At 40.0% G+C, this 18,905-nt stretch overlaps 1 protein-coding gene across 14 annotated transcripts in view; it reads right to left on the bottom strand.

Moving 5' to 3' along the window:
• Positions 1 to 719: 719 nt before the first annotated feature.
• KIF1B (kinesin family member 1B) overlaps positions 720 to 18,905 on the bottom strand; it is a 96,327-nt gene continuing 78,141 nt past the window's right edge. For all 14 annotated transcript variants that reach the window (XM_040533583.1, XM_040533575.1, XM_040533585.1 and 11 more), the window contains 14 exons: positions 18,681 to 18,747; positions 17,109 to 17,193; positions 16,756 to 16,861; positions 12,407 to 12,521; positions 11,725 to 11,858; positions 11,164 to 11,225; positions 10,279 to 10,424; positions 9,679 to 9,918; positions 9,188 to 9,259; positions 8,485 to 8,606; positions 7,559 to 7,708; positions 6,878 to 7,070; positions 6,192 to 6,310; positions 720 to 5,398 (listed from right to left, as the gene is read on the bottom strand). In XM_040533583.1, the coding sequence (XP_040389517.1) occupies positions 5,356 to 5,398; positions 6,192 to 6,310; positions 6,878 to 7,070; positions 7,559 to 7,708; positions 8,485 to 8,606; positions 9,188 to 9,259; positions 9,679 to 9,918; positions 10,279 to 10,424; positions 11,164 to 11,225; positions 11,725 to 11,858; positions 12,407 to 12,521; positions 16,756 to 16,861; positions 17,109 to 17,193; positions 18,681 to 18,747 (1,654 nt within the window). In that variant the 3' untranslated portion in view covers positions 720 to 5,355. The remainder of the gene's footprint in view (positions 5,399 to 6,191; positions 6,311 to 6,877; positions 7,071 to 7,558; positions 7,709 to 8,484; positions 8,607 to 9,187; positions 9,260 to 9,678; positions 9,919 to 10,278; positions 10,425 to 11,163; positions 11,226 to 11,724; positions 11,859 to 12,406; positions 12,522 to 16,755; positions 16,862 to 17,108; positions 17,194 to 18,680; positions 18,748 to 18,905) is intronic.

Genomic DNA, 18,905 nt, shown 5'->3' with positions numbered 1-18,905 from the left:
CAAAGGACTTCCCAGGACAGCAACCCTTAGGTAGGGGCACTCAGTGAAAGAAAGTGCTTCAGTGGAGGAGCGAGCTGCTTCCCTCAAGCAAGGGCAACCAGAAAAAGCCAACGGGCTTCTTACGTGCCTGGCTCACAACTCGGGTGGGTCAGCAAGAAAGCAAGACATCTGTGAGGGCTTTCCAGAGAAGGAGCAGATGTTGGCAGCAGCCTGGTGAAAGCATTTTGCCATCACGAGGCTGTTTTACAGCTGCAGTTACCCCAGAGGTGGTGGCCCATTCCTGTGGGGCTCAGATGCTTGGGGAAGGCCATGTCCAGTCTCCTCCCTGTGGCTAGAGACACACAGGGAGTCCCTGGCACATTGTGGTTGTCCCCAGAGCTGGGACGTCACTCTGGTGGCTTGATTTCAGACATTTCCTGTCATTCTTAGCAGTCACCTCCAGCTAAGCAGTTCAGCATTGGCAGCACTAGTACAACCTTATTTTATCTGTCAATCAAAAAACATTTTTGAAAGCATCTAAAAGTGACTTAGAAATGCCGTGGAACATACCAAAGGGAAGAGGATAACGAAGGATAAGGAGAACCTCTCATCCTTCTCAAGAACAGCTGAGACAAATCTCTTTCCACAAAAGCATAAGCTTGCTCAGGACAGATTTTTAAAACGATACAAGAAACTAGTAATGAAATCCTGATAAAAGGAGCACACATTATACCTGCTAATGCACTTGGTTGTACCTTTATTGTTTCACCTCGTTCACTAACAGTTCAGTGGTGCAAGGTTACCATACACAGTTAGATAATATCTGCATTGCACACCTAAGGCTATACAGCAAATGGATCAGAATTAGTACAAATACATGAACTATATTTACATTTTGTATACTCAAGCTCCAAACATCAGATATTTACAAAATAAAATATGAAAATGAAAATCTGAAATTAATGTACAGTGTTGCTGATGCACTCCTTCGCTGGGATGAAATCAGTTTGCAAAGACATTTGTTCAAGAAGGCCACTTATACAGTGTATACCTTGTATACCTTGTGTACAGAGAGGTTAAACAGGGAAATGGGAACTGCAAGAAGAAAAAGGATGTGTTTCAGTGCAACAGCATGTCTAATGTCCAAAGTCAAGAACGTTAATCAACTGCACGTGAAGTATGAACAAGCAGAGTGGAAAATTAAGAACTGATCCTGGGAAGTGCTGATCGTCCAAGACTCCCTCTGCTTCTACTCCTTGGATTCAGTGTGAGCAAGAGGTAGCTCAGTACTGCTCAGGATCGGGCCATAACTTGGCAACATTAAGAATTCAAGTTTTGACCTCCACACCCTCAGTTTTCTGAATACACGTCTGCTCCTGTTAATTTAAAAACTGTTCCAATTGACATTGGACACGACCATCTGGTTAGTGTTGGACTAGTTTAGATTTCAAATACTTAGAACGCATAAATGGCCTTCTGAACAAAAAAAATCTCAGTCCTGTTCTTGAACACCTGATGTTTTTAAACAAGGAAGCACAAAATTAATACATTCCTGCTACATATAGTATAGTTCAGACCACATATTGGGGTTATTAACCTCAATGGAGAGATGCAACGCGCACGTTAGAGACCCATTTTGAAGTACATTCAGCAAACCGTTCCAGAGCAGCATTAATTTCCTTCCTTCGAGCAGCAGGTTAACAACTGCATGTTCAACAAAAACACCACCACAGTATAAACTAACACAAACTGAGGCTGTGTAAGTGTACCAGAAAGATGCAGAGGCAGTATTAGTTGATGGGAGAGTACCAATGGGTGTTGTTCCAAAGCTAATCCTTTCTTATCTAAGGTGCAATTAATTACAGATGTATAAATATACAATACATTACATAAAATTAAATCCCTGTAAATTAGATAACAAGCAGCAAAAGGTTAAGTCTTTGCTTTGAAATACCTTGCTAATCAGTAATAGGGACTATTACACACTGGCAAGAAAAAAAAACATCTCAGTGGTTTGGAAATAATATTACCTTCCCTTCTGCATCCCACAATATAGGAATCTTCTTTTAAAGAGTACTTAAAGTGCATTTCTAAAATACAGTATAGAAGGTTTAGTTCAGTTTTAAAAATATCCAAGAAGCTCCATCAAATATCATAGGGTTTTCATTGGACCAAAAGAATTTTCTTCTCCCATTCACTGATGAACATAAAAAAAAAAAAAAAACTGTGGCACAACTTCACTCTCAACTCTCTCTAAGAAATGCCTATCAAGTCTGCTATGAGTGTTTATGCTCAATGGGCTGGCAGGCCCACAGCACAATGCCTTGCCTCTAGTGGCTGGTCCTGAGAGCTGTCTGACTCCAGGACATCATAAGCATAACCAAGAGAGGGTTTTTTTAATGTCAAGAGAAGGCAGCTTAGCATATTTTTCCCTTCTAAACAAACATTTTTAACTTGTCAGGCTAAATCAAAAAAGCTTTGAAGTGAATGGAAATCCACTTTTTTTTTTTTTTTGGCTTTGCTCTCCTTTAGAAGAAAATTTGGATTTCAGTCATCAAGTTTTAAGTAGGGAAACCAATGTCTCAGTACATACTGAAAAACCGTGTGCCTTTACGTCAGACACAGTAATGCCCACTTGAACTTCACGTGAAAATTGATTTTGTCATAGATTATGCAGCTTTAAGAGATACTGGTGTTTAAAAATAGCATCTTGTTCTTCTGATGACCTGTTATCCATACAGACATCAAGTCACCAGAAGCTGCTTGGAGTCTTTAGATATAAGACACTTATGTAACACAGCTGTAACATTTCCAGCTCTGTATAAAGTAAGCATCCATCGCTTCCTGTTTTCAAAGGAAGATCCCTTAATTGTGTTTCTATTTAATCCTAATTTCTCCATGGTTCGTTTTCTGGTTTATCCAAAGCAAAGACTTAGCAAACTAGCTTTCTTCTAGTAAAAAAAAAAAAAAAAAAGATAAAATTAAAATTTTTATCTCTCAGTGCGTCACATAACACCACCACTTAAACTGCTAGCCCTCCTCAGACTGGTTCCACTTTTATTATATACAGTGGTGATGGTGGCAGCAACAACTCAGTGCTTAAAATTAACCTAATTCATTCTTAAAACATCTTGAGATCGGCTTAGCTCCAGCCTGGGGAGCCCACTCCCAGCTCTAGTGGTCTTACTTATCCACACACTGGAAGTGCAGAGCGCCCATTGCATAACAAAGAACTATCATCACTGTAATAAGAGTCACATACAATTAAACAAGACAAAAACAGAATGAAAAAACAACTCTATTATGCTCCTGGGTCCCCAGGACATACACTCACTCTGGGTTCCAGTTCTGAAATAAATCTGAGGTCCATAGGAGACAAGATGAGCACATGATTTAGCTTGAGTACTATCTTGAAATACATAAGGATATGTCCTAGCAAGTGTCAGACTCCATCTCCCTGCTCCTTTTTCCAACCATCCTTTTAGGAGGTCCCATTATGCATTGCACTTTATCAAATGAAAAACTAATAAAGCTAAAAAAAAAAAAAAAAAAGTGCTGAGCTGATGACAGTCCCACATATACTTTTGGCCACAGAACTTCCAAGGCATGGCGAGACCTGGTGATGAATGACCTGAATCAAAATGACCTTCCTGAGCTGGAGTCACAAAACTATTTTTTCTCCTAGATGTGCCTACTGTAATGGTGGAACAAAACCCTTTTATCTCTCCCCAAGAGACAGGAACCTCAGGACTAAATTCCCGCACGTTCCTCCAGGATCACAGCTAGCCCTATCAGTGCCCAAGGTAAGTCAAGAAAGTACAGCGTAGCAGTCTGAAACACAGTAAAAGAAAACAAAGAAAAGCCCCCATCCTCCCTGAAAACCTAACTAAGACAGATGAGCTCACTTCTCAGGAAGGAAACTCATTTTGCCTTCCTTTCTTGGGGCAAGGAGCAAAGCTTTGCCCACAAGGAGAACTTCCACTGTAGGTCAAGAACTACCACCACGCAGCTGATCTCCAAGAAGCCAGATGTTACACCCCACTGACCAGGACCAGAATCTACTTGATCTGTCCTCCAGGAAGGATTATTTCTGAAATTAAAAGTAAGTGTGTGGGGGGGGGGTTAGCTGATGAGAATTGCAGCAGGTAGATTAAGAGACATTCAACAGCTATTCCAAACACAAGTGGAAGTGTCCTGCTGTTCCCTGAAGAATACTGCAAGTGCAAGGTCCAGAAAGCATTTTGTGGGCAGAGGGTACTTTGCCCCATGGACAGACAGGATGTCAGCTGAATACTACAGGTAGGGGATGCATGCATAAAGCAGGCATTTCAGAATAATGCCAAAGAACTGTCTTTCCTAGCAAACCAATTACAAGTGGAAATCTCTTCCAGGAGAGGTGAGGACTGCCGCTACAGTAACTCCAAAGTCAGAGCTAAAAGCAGAAAGGGGAGATATTGCCCTCCGGTGGTGATCTCCTGAAAACGCTCCAGGGAATGACCACACTGGTTCCTCACCTTCAACACTCTTCACCTGTGTCAAATCTGAGGCTGAGCACCTAAAACTTTAGAGAATATATCTAATATTTCAGCGATGAGCCATTTATTTTTCCTCCAGTTCTGTCTGCTCAGCTCACAGACGAGTACTGTTAATGTTTCAGGGGAAGAGTTAAAGCCAAGCAGTGCTCACCTGCACCCCCACAGCAAAAGTTTAACGGTAGATCACTGTAGCCAGCCCCTCTTAATTTGTTCCCTACCTTCTTCCAGTTTATGTCTTAGTCTGTTGGATCTGGGGAACTCAAAAACTTGCACCAAGTCCAAAATGCAGTCTACCCAGATAGATTTATCCAACATCAGCTTTCAACAGAGTTTAAATCAGAGGCTGGATCCAGAAAGCCTGAGGAGCTATTGCAGTTCCTGGCCGGGTATTGTCTACACAGAAGGGATAATCTTGCCCTGGCATTAGCACTTTGCCCTGAGGGAACTGATGACTATTGCCAAGTCACAAATTGAATGAAAAACCTGCAGCGCTCCGGACAGACAACAATGGACAGTGGGACAGACACCAAAAGGTCAGTTGGAATGGGAAAACAATTGTTAAAAGAATTTTTTTCTTTTTTAGAGCCGTGCATAATCACTTTCTTTCTTTTCCATTTTTTGTTTGGCCACATGCTACCAGTAGGATTCTCCGCACAAGTAAAAAGAAACAAGGTAGTGTTAGAATATCTAGAAAACGTGATGGAGTTGGGAAGGTAGGGGATGTTAAGCCACAGGATTACATACAAGAGAAACTGTCAAGAATCACAAAGAGAAAATGAGAGGTAACACTTTATCTATCAGAAGGCGAGTTAGGGAGGACAGATGAGAACATTACATGGACTCAGTACTTCAGCTGGCCCGTGCGTCTTCGAGCCAGTTTTGACCTGCACAAGAAAGAAGTAAAAAAGCATTTGTTGAGTTCTGGAAGTTTATTTTAATTCCCTCCCTAGACTTTCTCCATCTTTTTTGCTACCCTTTCATATAGTCCTTGCTTACTCCACACATTTAGAAAGTAAAACATATCAAGGGCTATGATCTGAAAGACATCTCATTCTTCTGCTGTGCTCCTTTGGAAGGATGACTGGTTCTTTTAAGGACTGCACTGTTAAGAAACATTTGACACTGTACAGCAATAGCTTAGTTTCTAATTCTTTCTTTCTTTTTACTGAAATTAAAAGCTACAGTAGTGAGACCTCTCCAGCAAGCAGGGGATGTCAGTGACTTGTATTAAAAGAGAAGGCTTCTGGAGAAGGTCAAAAAAGGAAGGAAACAAGATTTTCTGCTTTAGTCCACAATAAAGAGAATGAAAAAGCAGTCCAGAACCACCTGCATATAGGTATTAAGAAATTTTATAAATTTGTAAAATAGGAAATTTACAAGGAGCTTGAAAGACATTTTGTGGCTTCCAAATGTTTCATTGCATGATGCATACCACACATGTCCAAACTGTATACACATGTTAAGAGTGTCACAAACCAAAGCAACAGCCACTGCATTTCTTGAAATACAGGACTTTTTAATTTTTTGTTGCCCACCCCCCTGGCTCCCCTTCAGGCAAACCTTTTTGTCAAATTCTTCGTAACAAGATTAAATTCTGTGACAAGCTATCTGCTTACTTTATGACTTTCTCACTATCTTTATGCTCCGCAGCCTGTCTGCTCAGGAACTGCCTCTTACCTTATCGTGCCAGCAAGAAGTGGGTTGAAGGCGTATAACCAGTCATTCATGTCTTTGTCATTGATGGCCTGGAGCAGGACTCCACGATGCTTTGTGCACACACCGAAGGTGTTGGGTGTCTGGAATATTGAGGACAATTTAAAATAACTAAGTCTACAGGCACAGAAGTTGATGCATAATCCCTCCCTCAGGAAGAATGTGCTATGTCCAATCTCTAAGAAGAGATAAGGTCTTCCCATTAAGTTTCCCTGATCATTTCCAGGATGTTACTAGTCAGACAAATGGAACATCACCTCCACAATACAATTTTAATTCAAGCAAGAGTGTGGACTTTAAGGGCAGCTGAAATGGACAAGTAAAGTAAGTTTGATTCTTTGCAGAATGCTTGCATGTGTTTTTTTTAAAAAACGAAACAATAAACAAGGTCATTTTAGCAATACTTGCTCATTAAAAGCAAACACAATCCAGCACAGCAGTTAGTTTCAGTCTCATGTATAACTACATCCAAATCATAAGAAAGCCTGAACAAATTAGGAACACGTTGTAGGCAGAGTCACCAGATGCCAGATAATTCTCCAAACAACTGCATGTCCCTCAGACCAGAGATGACGCAGGATGTTATGGATGCACTACTAACTTTAATACTTCTGCTCTGCAGATAAACAAACAATTGCTCTGAGACTCACCTTCACCATTGCCTGCTGATCCTCACTGTATTCCACCTGAGCTGTGGATAAGTTTATGATCCCTCTTTCCACGGGATCTTTGTCACTGTTGTAAATAAAAACATAGGGACGGCGGACCACCACAAAGTGCTTGGCCCAAGAGCTGGAGAGTGGTTCCTTGAAGTGGAGGTATCCTTTCTTTGACACCACAGAGCTGGAAAAACAAAAACAAAAAACCACAGATAAATATCAATACATTTTCCCCTAAAAAAGGCAGCTACTGAGTACTCCTATTAACTACAAAGCACTGTACAGAACTTGGTCCTTAATATGTTTTGTCCACAACAACATCAGCAAGCTGAATTTTGTCTTCAGTAACTATGTAAAAGTCTCACAGGAAAAAGGAACCACAGAGATCTCTACTTCGGTGATTTTTAGCCATGGTTTTGATAATAAAAACCAGTACTTATAAGTAACTAGAAATCTTGTTCATTAAGTAGATGCAGGGAATGAATGCTGCAGAGATCAAATATCAACACAACTCTCACCAGTCCAGCTTCCAGCCTACATCACTGACCACTGTGTAGTCCTGCTATCAACTGTTTAATTTACCTTCCTCAAATGGGGAAAGGAAACTAGAACTCTCAGAAACCCTTGTGACAGCACTTTAGAAGCCATGATGACACTACAGTAGAAACACACCCTGGTCTGATTTCCTCAATATCAGGAACAAGATTTAGGAATTCATTCTTTCCAGCTCTGGCAAGATAGGAACTTTCTACGGCAGGAATTATCTGGAACTGTTCCATCTCATGACAGGGACTGGAGGCACGAGAATTTGCTTCTGGAGTCCTTTAAAAAAATGGAGAGAGACAAATAAATCAGAACAAAAGAACTGAATGTGGCGGTTGAATTTAAAGTGCACCTACAATCTAGACTTTTATAATTTTCATCCTCCAGTACAAGTTTTTTTGTATAATATTGCGAGCCATTTGTAAAATATTGAATATCATTTCCCTCAAAATCTTTGAACAAAACTTGAGGCTCTGTTTTAAGGAGATAAATACTAACTGCTAGTAAGTTTTTTCCCACTACTACTCTCATTTCTCTTGCCAAATACAGTCACAACACAAACATTTCTTACTACGGTTTGATGTATACTTAGTACTCCTCTCAGGGATGTTAAACAGGGAAAGCACAAATTATATCCTTCACTAAGTAGTTATTCCTAATTTCATCAAAAATATCTTCTACAGATACAGCTGAGAAAAATAAATGAAGAGATCATTTGCTAAACTGTTATTCTGGGTTGTTGTTTGTAGGTCTTTTAAACAAACACCTGAAAAAAACAACTTAGGGACTCTTGATTGCTAAAGAAGCACTGGTCCCTAGAACAACACACACAGATTGTTCTTTCAGCACAAGGGATAAAAAACTGAGAAGTACAAAACAAGGGGAAAAATCATTGTGCGGAATGACTGGAAAAGATAAGGAGAAGGTCCATATAAAGAAAACACTACTGAAAATAAAGAAAAAGAAGGGGAAAATTTCAGAAAACATAGCAAAGATAGCCTTAAACGCACTATATGCACTAAGAATTATTTTTTCTATTCATATCCTAAACTTACTTCTGATCAATTGAATTGCATCTTGAATCCACCAGCGAAGGACAGGTAGATGAAGGTGTGAGGGTAGCACTGCTGAAGCTTGACACTGATGGGTCCCGCCCAATCGGAGAAATATCAGACAACTACAAGGACAAATACACACAAAAATATTAGAGTTTTTTTTTGGTATTCAGTCCTGGCTAGAATGTATCAATTCTGCATGCAGAAGGCTTGGATAACAGAAAAGTATTTCTATCAGTCATTTCCCTACTCAGTTTTACAATTTTTGCCTATCTATCTATGGGTGAAAATACAACGGCACTTCTGTGCATGCAGCTTGTTATTAATGTCCTACACTCCTGATTATTCACACCTTGATTTCCTCAACAGAATATTAGATTATCTGGTTTGCCATGTAGTATTACCCGTGTCTACTGTCAATATTTTTAAGACCTGAATTATCTTTTTGCATAGGGAAAATGAATAACCTCCAGTCTGCTGTTACACTAGAAGCTACACCACCGTCCAAGTTCATACCATTTCTAATTCCTTCAATAGTCTTTGGAACCCAACGCTGAATAGCCAAATGCTTCCAACAGACTGAAATTAAAGATAATTAATACAAAGTGTTTTGTCTCTTCATAGTATCAACAGTTTCCATAAACTACAAATATACTGCTATTGTACTACAAATACGATGTATTGTATCAGATGAATTCTTTACCTTACAATCACTGATGCTGTTGTACACCTGGTTAAATTCCCGATTGAAAGTGTGAGTAAGAAGCTGAAGACACTGAGAGGAGAAGAAGAAACAAAGAAAAGGATTTTACTTGAAGATTTTTAGGGAAATTAGAACACAAGGCAATTAGCCAAACATACTTGGCAGCTCATGAAAGAACATGCAAATTCTAAACTCCTGTGGAAAAAAAAAAAAAAAAAAACAAACAGAAGAGGGGAATAACCACTTCCCTTGATTAAATTTTAAAGTTTCATTTACAGAACAACTAAGGAAGAGGGATGAGATGCAGCCATAACCGCGCAGACATGGTCACCTGCACTGTCTGGTGAGAATGGCTGATTTTTGCTGTAGAGCATATTAAACTGAAACTCATGCAACACTGGATATTCACCACCTTACGTGACAAGCTCATCATTAATCCATAATCAATTCATAACTCAATTTAGACCCACACTGCTTTTCTTATATTATACCTTGGTGGCCAGCTCTTTCTCCCGATCCACCAGGCTCTCAATATCTGTGGAGTCATAGCCACTGCTCTCACTGGGCGTCACAGCACTCTCAAATGTTGTGGTGGAAATCTGGGAGGAAATGCTAGTGGAGGTGCTGAGAGTTCCACTGCTCAGACTGGGAGACAACGAGTCACTCAGAGACTTGGGGATGCTGTCACCAAGCTTTTCACGAAGCAGAAGGAAGTGCCGTGTTTTTTCCACCTAGTACGGAAAGAAAGCAATATCATTTGCTCCAGGGTGTTCCCTAGTTGACAAGCACTTCATTCATAGGCATTCTCGTAAGATTCATACAAGTAAACACTTGGTCCCAAGAAAAAAGTCTCCAAAAAAGTCTCCTATAGCACTAGAAGTTAAATCTACTTTTGTTGAACACAGCGAGATTTCAAGCTGAAGATTCCACTCAGCAGCTAGCCACATTCTATCCTCTCTGTTGGAGAACCTATTTAAACCTCAGCTCCCATTTGGGAACCTGTTCAGCTCAGAAGGTCAGACAGTAGCCACACTAAACGCAACCTCAAATGTACAGTTGTCTTTTTGCTTTCACTTCCTGTAGCTACTTACCTCATGCAGCAGTTCCAGTTTCTCCAATTCCCACTGATGCTCTAGAATGAGACTGTCACCGCGGGGCCTCCAACCTGCCAGGTTCTCTTCTCCACGCACATATGCCACAGATGTATCTAGGACTTTCCTCCTCCTTCTCTGCATTCCTGAGCAGACAAAAAAAACATCATACATGTTAGAAACAGCCAGGAGGGAACCACCAAGAAACACTTACCAATTAGCAATCTGCAAAGAATCAACACTTCTGCTGTTTGGCTGGAAATATACAAAGCAATAAATTCTTCAACAGCAATCACACATCCTAAAGAGGTTTCATTTAGTTCAGCTTTGTTTCATTTGCATATTTTCTATTCACTGCCATAGAACACAAATTCCTGTTCAGTCTAATTCAATACAAGAGCTTTGATTCCTAGGTACTAGAGGAAAATACACTGATTCAATTTGAACTACATTCCTTCCAAGTTATCAAGCTAGCCTCAAATAGCAGCAATATCTAAAATGTGGTCTTCAAAAGACTACACAAAAATTATATCATTGCAAAACCAAGTCTCATCTGTCTTAGTTACAGTGAGCAATGTATTATGCTCCGTAAGTCTACGACCCAAGAATGTGCTAAGTTTCATATTACCGGGAACGTCAGGAAAATGCGAAGTTTTCTGCGAATGCTTGGTTCATCAATGATAAGCACAGACACAGGCCAAAAGTAAAAGCCTGTGTAAGTTTTTATTTTTAAATCGAGTAGCAATGCTTCATTGTTCCTATGAAACGCAGAAACTGCTCCCCATCAAAAAAAAAGAAGTATTTACTCCATCCTATGAAATTTTCTGCAATATCTCAGTTTACAGCATCTTTAATTTAATGCACGCACACCTGGTTACTGCTTACCTGGACTTCCTGTGTCTGCCATTTTGCATAAACTTAGTTCATAGATCCCAGTTACTCGATTACTGCTCACAAGAAGCCAGAGGGAAAAAAAAAAAGGAAAAAAATTATCTTCAGAGATAAAGTACATTAGCTTTAGTTTTGTGGCCCCCCAATTAGAAGTACAGTTATTAGCGAGATCTACATCTGAATTCTAATCTTGCCTTAAAATAGCCACGCGCTGCAAGATCTCTAAAAATGGCATTTCCCTCAAAGTGTTTTTTTCTCCATTAAAAGCTGCTGCTGCAGCAGCAGCTTTCAGCTTGGCATCAGGGTCAACTACATGCAGGCTCGAAAAATGGGATCTCTAGTCCTAGCTGTTCCGAGAGAAGGCCAAAAAAGGGGTCATTAAAGAGATAAACCATGAGTTTCACTGACATGCAAGCAAGACAAAAATGTTCAAAACCAGACTGGAGATCTATAACTAGGTCATTTCAAGGAAGAAAAAGAAAACCAAGCTATGTTCTCCCCACACCCTCCCCAAGACATCAAACATTGGATACCAAAACTGCCAACCGAACTTACGAGTCTGGAGATTTGGAGTAGCCACTGCCAAAAAGATTGCGCAGCGATCGTGGCGGGGAGATCTTGGCATCTCGTGAGTAAAAGACCATGCAAACATCCTTTGTTATAACAGCAGGTTGAATGCAGTGATCAAGCTAAGAGAAGAAACAGTAAAGAATGACTGCCTGAAGATATTTATGCCAAGTTATTTACCTTCCTTCTTTTAGTGGGACAGCTTTTTGAATTCTGTTCTTGTTTGGGTCTTCGGTGGGCTTTTTGGTATGTGTTTGTGAAAGACAATTGTTAAATGCATCTTGTGCGTAAAATAATGGCACCACCCAGAACAACAGTGTATTGCACACAAAGCCAAGAGCTAAGCCAGTGTCTGCAACACTGGTAGGACTTATATCACAACGTTCACCAATTTCAAAGGATTTTCAGATATATAAAACGAGGCACAGAAAGGTAAGGAGATCCATTTTTTTCACTTCAAATTTGTTGTGAGGCAGTAATGCCTTGACGTAAAGGTATTAATTGAGAATAAGTTTTTCCACCCTGTTCTCAGAAAATTAATAGACTTTCACTGGCTTCAGGATTCGAAAATCCCTTAGTCCAGTAGGTGTTCATCTCAGGTACACACAGTCTGCTGTCTCCAGTAGTTCTGTTTGAGTCACAAGCAGAAAAAACAACACAGGATTCTAACCTCCAGGTAAGCAGAAAGGGTCATATATATCTTCTCTCCATACGGCGTCACTCGATTGAGGAGAAGGGAATTATGCAAGGAGCTATCCCAAACTGCTTCAAACCGATAGAAAGTCCTGGAAAAAAAGCACAGCAAAAGCTCAACAGTTGGTTCCTCTGCAAGCCTCTCATCGGTCAGTGCAAAGCACATCTTCCTTGACATCACCCAGTATGATTGTTACTGACCACAGTGGCTCACATAACTAATTAGAGAGTTCTCTCTTCTTTCCCAAGATTACTTACTTCTACTGCAAATAGTTTGGCATAAGAAACCATTGCCTGTTTTTAAAAAAAAGACTCATATGGAAGAGAAAAGAAGGAACACAGGAAAACAAAAGCTATCATAACACCACAGGGAAATCAGCACTAATAGACAGTGTTTCTAAAACAAACAGAGCTTCTCTCTAATGCTTTAGGTACAATTCAGCCCAGATGAACCTTCTTTTTATTATTATATTTATTTTAAAAAACAACTCATTCTACATCATATTCTAGGACTGGCATTTAGCAACAGAAGAGATCCCTTTAATAGCTATTCATATAAAAACAATAGCTTCTGACAGCAATCAGAATGATTGATAGGTATGGGTAAGTCCTGTATTCAAGTAATAAAGATTTCTTTCTATTTCCCTACTAGCTTCAAGTGAAAACTTGCAGACCTAACACAAGCTTTTTGAAGAAACTTCTTCAGTTTGGTAGATGGAAAGAAAGGAACTAAAGCCTCCCCCAGTTCTACCTCAGCGATCAAGAATGTCCATCTGTTCAAATAAGTGAGAGGGAGCATCACACAAAGCACATCTAAGCCATCATGTCTATAGTCAGAATTACACTATTTCCTCTCTAACAGGCGCTTAGGGAAACAAGCTCTCTCCTTTCTCACAAGTAGAGACTTGATTTCACGTACGCTCCTTTAGAAGAGAGTCCTATACCCTTGTCATTCTGGGATACAGCATGCTTTTCAGGTGTTTACACTAGTAAAGGAGGCACTAATTCTTCATTACCTCCATATGATTTCCCTTCCAAACTCCCTTGCCATTCAGGTTTTCCATCCCATTTTGAATATAAATGAAACAGTACTCAAAGTAAGGAAGTGTTTCATGTACATTTAAAAACAAAACAAAACAAGTTACATATCTAAAAAGCTTCTGTGCTAATACTCAAGGGCAGCTCAGTACAATAGAAAATGAAACCAAAGACAAATGACAAAAAGCAGTGCGGGGTTGGAACAACCTAAAAGCACACACATCAGAAATGAGTTCTGATCCCAAGGAGTTCCCAAAATCCTATTTTCCTAACGCTGGTTACACTGCTTCAAGCTAATAAATACACTGAGACACCACGAACTGTGCAGTCTAGTAATATAATTTGAGAATATTACTAAATACCTCTTGCAGTATGTGTTTTAGTGTTTGAAGTAGTATCTAAATGCCTTGCTTCTATTAAAAATGCTCCAGAGAAACACATTCCAAAGGCTAAGTAATAGGAAACTTGAAAAGCCCTATAATGTAATAATCCCCACTTGAGTTAGATTAGGCAAACAACACAGGTTGCCTTCTAACCCTTTGCAAATCTGTGTGTAGTGCTCATGATTTTAGCTTTCATCATAGCTTAATTCTGAAAGCAATTTTTAAAAACCTTTTAGCAGACTCCAGATCTATATTCTGGGCAGAAGAAAAGCCTGGTTCTCCAGAGATGGCAAAGCCATGGTACTCAGCCCCTGAGCCAGCTCTGCACTTTGGGCTGAACACAGCTTCTCATGAAGAGAGAACACGTGCGTAAACGTTCAACAGTGAGAACAAAAGGCTCCTCTAAGCAAAATGGTGCTTTTTGGATCAACACCAAGTTGAAGGCAAACACAGCTTTGAGACGGTTACTCTACTGGAGTTTGTCTAGCCAGGAAGTTAAATATACACAGGCCTGCCCGTCCAAACCAGAACTTGCTAGAATAGTTAGAGAGGGAGACAAAAAAGCAGCAGTGAACAAACCTCTTTCAGTATAGCAAATAATGCAAGGAGGAAAATGGAGTACCGAACAAAGGACAGAAAACAGGAGAAACAGGTTAAAGGCACACATGTACAGTTAGAACTGATTTTTAATGGTTTTTAGTGTTAGGAAAAAGTGGTTAATTGAAACTGAAAACTTAAGTCTTCTCTTTTTCAAACAGGCAGAACAGAGAAAGCAGAGAGCAAATTGTCCCAGGCTGTGCAGCCAGCGTGCTTGGCTGTGATCCACAGGAAAACCTGGAAGGTGAAAGAGGAATCCAGTGTGAGCAGCTACTAAACGCCTTGCTTCCCTGCCAACTGGTAAACTGTGTAGCAGCAACCACACAGTTAAACTTCCGATGCAAATCCAGCCCAAGAATGGAGGCTGAATGCCAGTCACATGGCAGCCACAGCTTTTTGTTCAGCACAATTGCAAGCTGGAATTTCAAGTAACTTAATCATTCAGTCCTTGCCTTGGTACTTCCAACATGGCAAACGTTACAGTCAGAGACTGTAAGAAATTCCAAATCTAGTTCTGATACAGAACAAAGGAAGAAAATAGCAAGGACTCTGAATAGGAACTACACTCAGATGGCACGTTCTGAGGATCAGAAAGACTGAATGAGGGAAGCTATCTGTTGTATGTGAAGGAAAATTTATTTTCACGTGTTCCCCACTGAATTTTACCTGACAAGGCAGGAGATTTACTACTTCTAGAAGAGCTAAGAGGCGTGCTAACAAAATTCAGTAAAAGCTACAAGGGAAATGGCAGCAATAGAAGCAGGACATAAAGCATTCTGTTTTCAAGAATCTTTATGTGCAGAGGAAGCAAACAGAAAATACCTAGGCATATCCTTATCAAGAAAGAGCCTGTAAAAACACAGAAAGAGCTTCAGTTAGTGCAGCCAAAAGCAGAACAAAGAAGCAACAGCTGAGAGGAACAGAACAAACAGACAAAGAGAAACACCACCACAGCCACAAAACAAGTCTGCAGACAATAGGCAAACATCAGACATCCCTGATTAGAGCTTCAGTCCCACTCCACTGCCCTGCCACGCACACATCCCTCTACTTAAACTTTGGCATTTTGGTAATAGACTGTCAACGGCTTCACTTCGCTCACCCTCATCCTTCATGCAAGCAGCCCTCCCAGTAGAAAGCTACAGAGCTGCAGGAATTTATTGAAATTGCTGGCGTACAGAAGGTATAGGACTTCCCAACTACCTAACAGCATCAGACTGGAAACCAGCAACAGTCCCCTTAAGTTCCAGTACTACTGAACCATTAGTTCAAAAACACTAGAAATAAAACATCCACACTGTGTGGGAGGCAAGGAATAGCTGCTGAAAATTCCATCACCATGTGTGTTCACAGACACTAGGTGGCAGGAAGACATTCAGTTAGTAGGAGCAGCATCCTGAATCCTCCTCTAATATTGCAGTGATATTTCGAAGCCCAAGCCTCCAAAAGAGAAGGAAGTTAGAAGCCATTTCAGTGCCGAGAAGGACACTGCCTCCAGAATTCAGCAGTTGCAGACCTAGAACAACCCTGTTCCCCTCTGGGAACACACAGAGTTCAATTTCAGAGATATTCCTGCTTTGCACCAGCTAAACAGAGCCACGAAGTGGTCAAGTGACTTGGCTGATGTCAGAGCAGGGGGAGGCTCTGCTGGCAATGCAGAACTCTGCCTTGCTGCCCTTTGTTGCAGACACTGAAGCAAAACAATGCAGTCTGACTGATCTTCGCAGCAATGCGCCCTAATGAGGAGATACATGCAGCCAAAAACTTCTCAGAGAGGGGCCCTGCTGTTGCCCCAGCGATTGCAGTTACACGGAGCAGACACCTCCTTATCAGAACTAGTGTCAATTTGTGATATATCTATACAAATCCACAAATTATGACATTTAATTTACAAAGTGTGCTCTTGCTTAAACTGTCACATGCTTATTACAGGAATAATACAGGTACGTATACATCCATAAATATATCCCCCTAATATGGCCCTTCTACTTCAATGCTTTATTCTAGAAACAAACCTTGATGTTAGTTTAAAATTTCTGGCTTCAATTCTCAGTCTCCCTCAAACCATTCCTTTCCTTCTTCCCTTTATAGTCCTTACAAATGGAAAGTCATCCAAATGCATCATAAAAAAAAATCTTCCATGCAGTTCAATGGACTTCAGCTTTATCAAGAAACTATGGTACCCCTTATTCTCTATATGCCCGTCTCCACAGAATTCTACATTTCATTATTAGCAACACTGCTAGCTTTCCAAACACCCTGCCAACACCTTGCTCTGCTTAAAAGAGTAGCCATTTTATTCACTTACCTACTGGAGCTGTGAGACGACTTCAGGTATTTTGCAGAGATAATATTCAAAGACAGAATAGCATCCACAGCAGCTTCATCTACCTCTGCTTTGTTTCTTATACGTCCTGATAGGAATAGGAGGAGGGAAATCAATAAAATTTTGAAATATGGAATTTATTTTCCAAATATCATTTCAGACTACATGATTAAACAAGCAGCTGTAAGTGGAAATGGCAAAACTTAAGTTTTTCCTCTAGATAATTTTCAAAATCTAACTCCTCCCACATCTAGTACTCATGAAGACAGCAGAATAAGACGTAAAGAGACATTTTTATTCTTCATAAAGCAACTCACAAAGCAGAATACACTCACCAACAACCAGCTCTCGTACATCTTTCCAGTGCAACTCGTTGCCCTTCTCATGGATAATGGTGACTGTGATTCTACGCTGGATTCCCTGGTAGAGTTCAAAACCAAAAATTCATACTGGAGAAGTATTTCCACCCCACACACACTATCATCATCTATTTTGCACTTATACAATAAATATGGAGCAAATAAGTCATTTAAATTATCCTGTAACTGTGAACAAAAACCTTTGTGTGTCTGGGCCCTAAAATTAACCGAACAGAGGAACAGTATGTTCTCATATGTAACAAATTACACTTCTTGCCTCTACTCTACAAAGACAAAGGCTTTTCACCTAAAATAGCCCTGAAATCATTGGCACGATACATACAGTCCCTGGGGTATAGCAGACTCAACTACAAAAACATTAAGCAGATATTCAGATAATGTATGCTTAAGCACTTCTAAGTATATACAACAAAATAAAAAGTATATATAGCAAAAGAATTATACGTACTGAAGAAATGTAAGAAAAGTTACTATAAACCAGCAACTATTCATGCAGATATACTCCCTCTTTTTCACATACATCTATACGTATAGTCAAAATACAAAAAAAACCTCTGCAACAGCTAGGAAGGAGGTAGAGTAGTAGAACAGAAATAAACACCTCATCTGAACAAGAAAAAATCCCCAGGTGTCGGTCTCAATAGTTTCCACTCTTCCAAGCAAAGACGTCAATTACCCAGAAAGAAAGTGCTTCATGCATAACTGCTTCAAAACAAGTTGAAAGATGTTTGCCTGTATTGTGGATTTACATTAGTAATGGTATTACAGAGGACAGAATTACTCTGGTTTGGACTGGAAGTAACTGATGAGGACACCGGTAAATCCAGAAGTAACACCTGCTCCTTTTTTTGTTGGCCGTGGTTTGTTTGTTTTATTAAGGAAATAATTGGAATATGACCATTATTCCCAAGGTACAAGAGTTGTTCCTATCCTCGTAAGAAAAAGAGGAAATGCTTGTCACAAGCAAAGTCCCTGAAAAGGAACTGGGAATTTGAGAGTAGAGAAAAAACATAAACAGTATTTAACCAGGATTATCTTTAGAATATAGCTAAAGACAAATTATTAAGGATTACTACAGTAGCATTTTTGATTAACTACAAAGATTTAAAATGCACAGAGACAGTCATTGTATAGAACCATTTTATAGCCAGCCACATGTAGTGAGAAAGAACCAAGTTGAAATAACAAAGTTGAGTCCACATGCTCCTTCAGTGATCCTGGTACAGAAATTAGAGAATGTGGGGGGCACAAATTTGGTCTCAAGGGTTCCTGCTTTTCAAAAGGCTTTCATCTTTCATGATTGAGACAAACTGATAAGCAGAGGAAACAGCAATATACTAGGGGCCAAACATATTCTCCACGTAGCTCAAAGCTAACAGACTAAATACAGACTGAAAGATGACTGACCCTACAGCTATCATTAGACAGCTGTGTGGGAAAGGACAAGACATGAGATGCAAAATCCCATCATTAGCACTCTACTCCCCACAGAGATGAATCTTGCTGTTCTACAGCCTTCATTAGTACCTGGTGAAGCAGGAATGTCCCCTGACAAGGCAGGCCTCCAGTGTGGTCCACAATAGCAGGAATATACCTGTGTGAGAGACAGAAATCAGCAGGTAGGAAAGATACACTAGCAAAGCAACATTACTCTTTTGTGCTGCCAAAGTTTACCTCTCCATATAATATCTGAAGAAATAAGGGTGTTTCTACTAGCTCTCAGAATGGACACTATATTTGACCACAGTATCA

The sequence above is a fragment of the Cygnus olor genome, chromosome 21 (assembly GCF_009769625.2).
Source record: "Cygnus olor isolate bCygOlo1 chromosome 21, bCygOlo1.pri.v2, whole genome shotgun sequence".
In the NCBI taxonomy this organism is placed as follows: Eukaryota; Metazoa; Chordata; class Aves; order Anseriformes; family Anatidae; genus Cygnus; species Cygnus olor.
The sequence above is the reverse complement of the archived record's forward strand: the minus strand, read 5'-3'. Positions and strand labels throughout refer to the sequence as shown.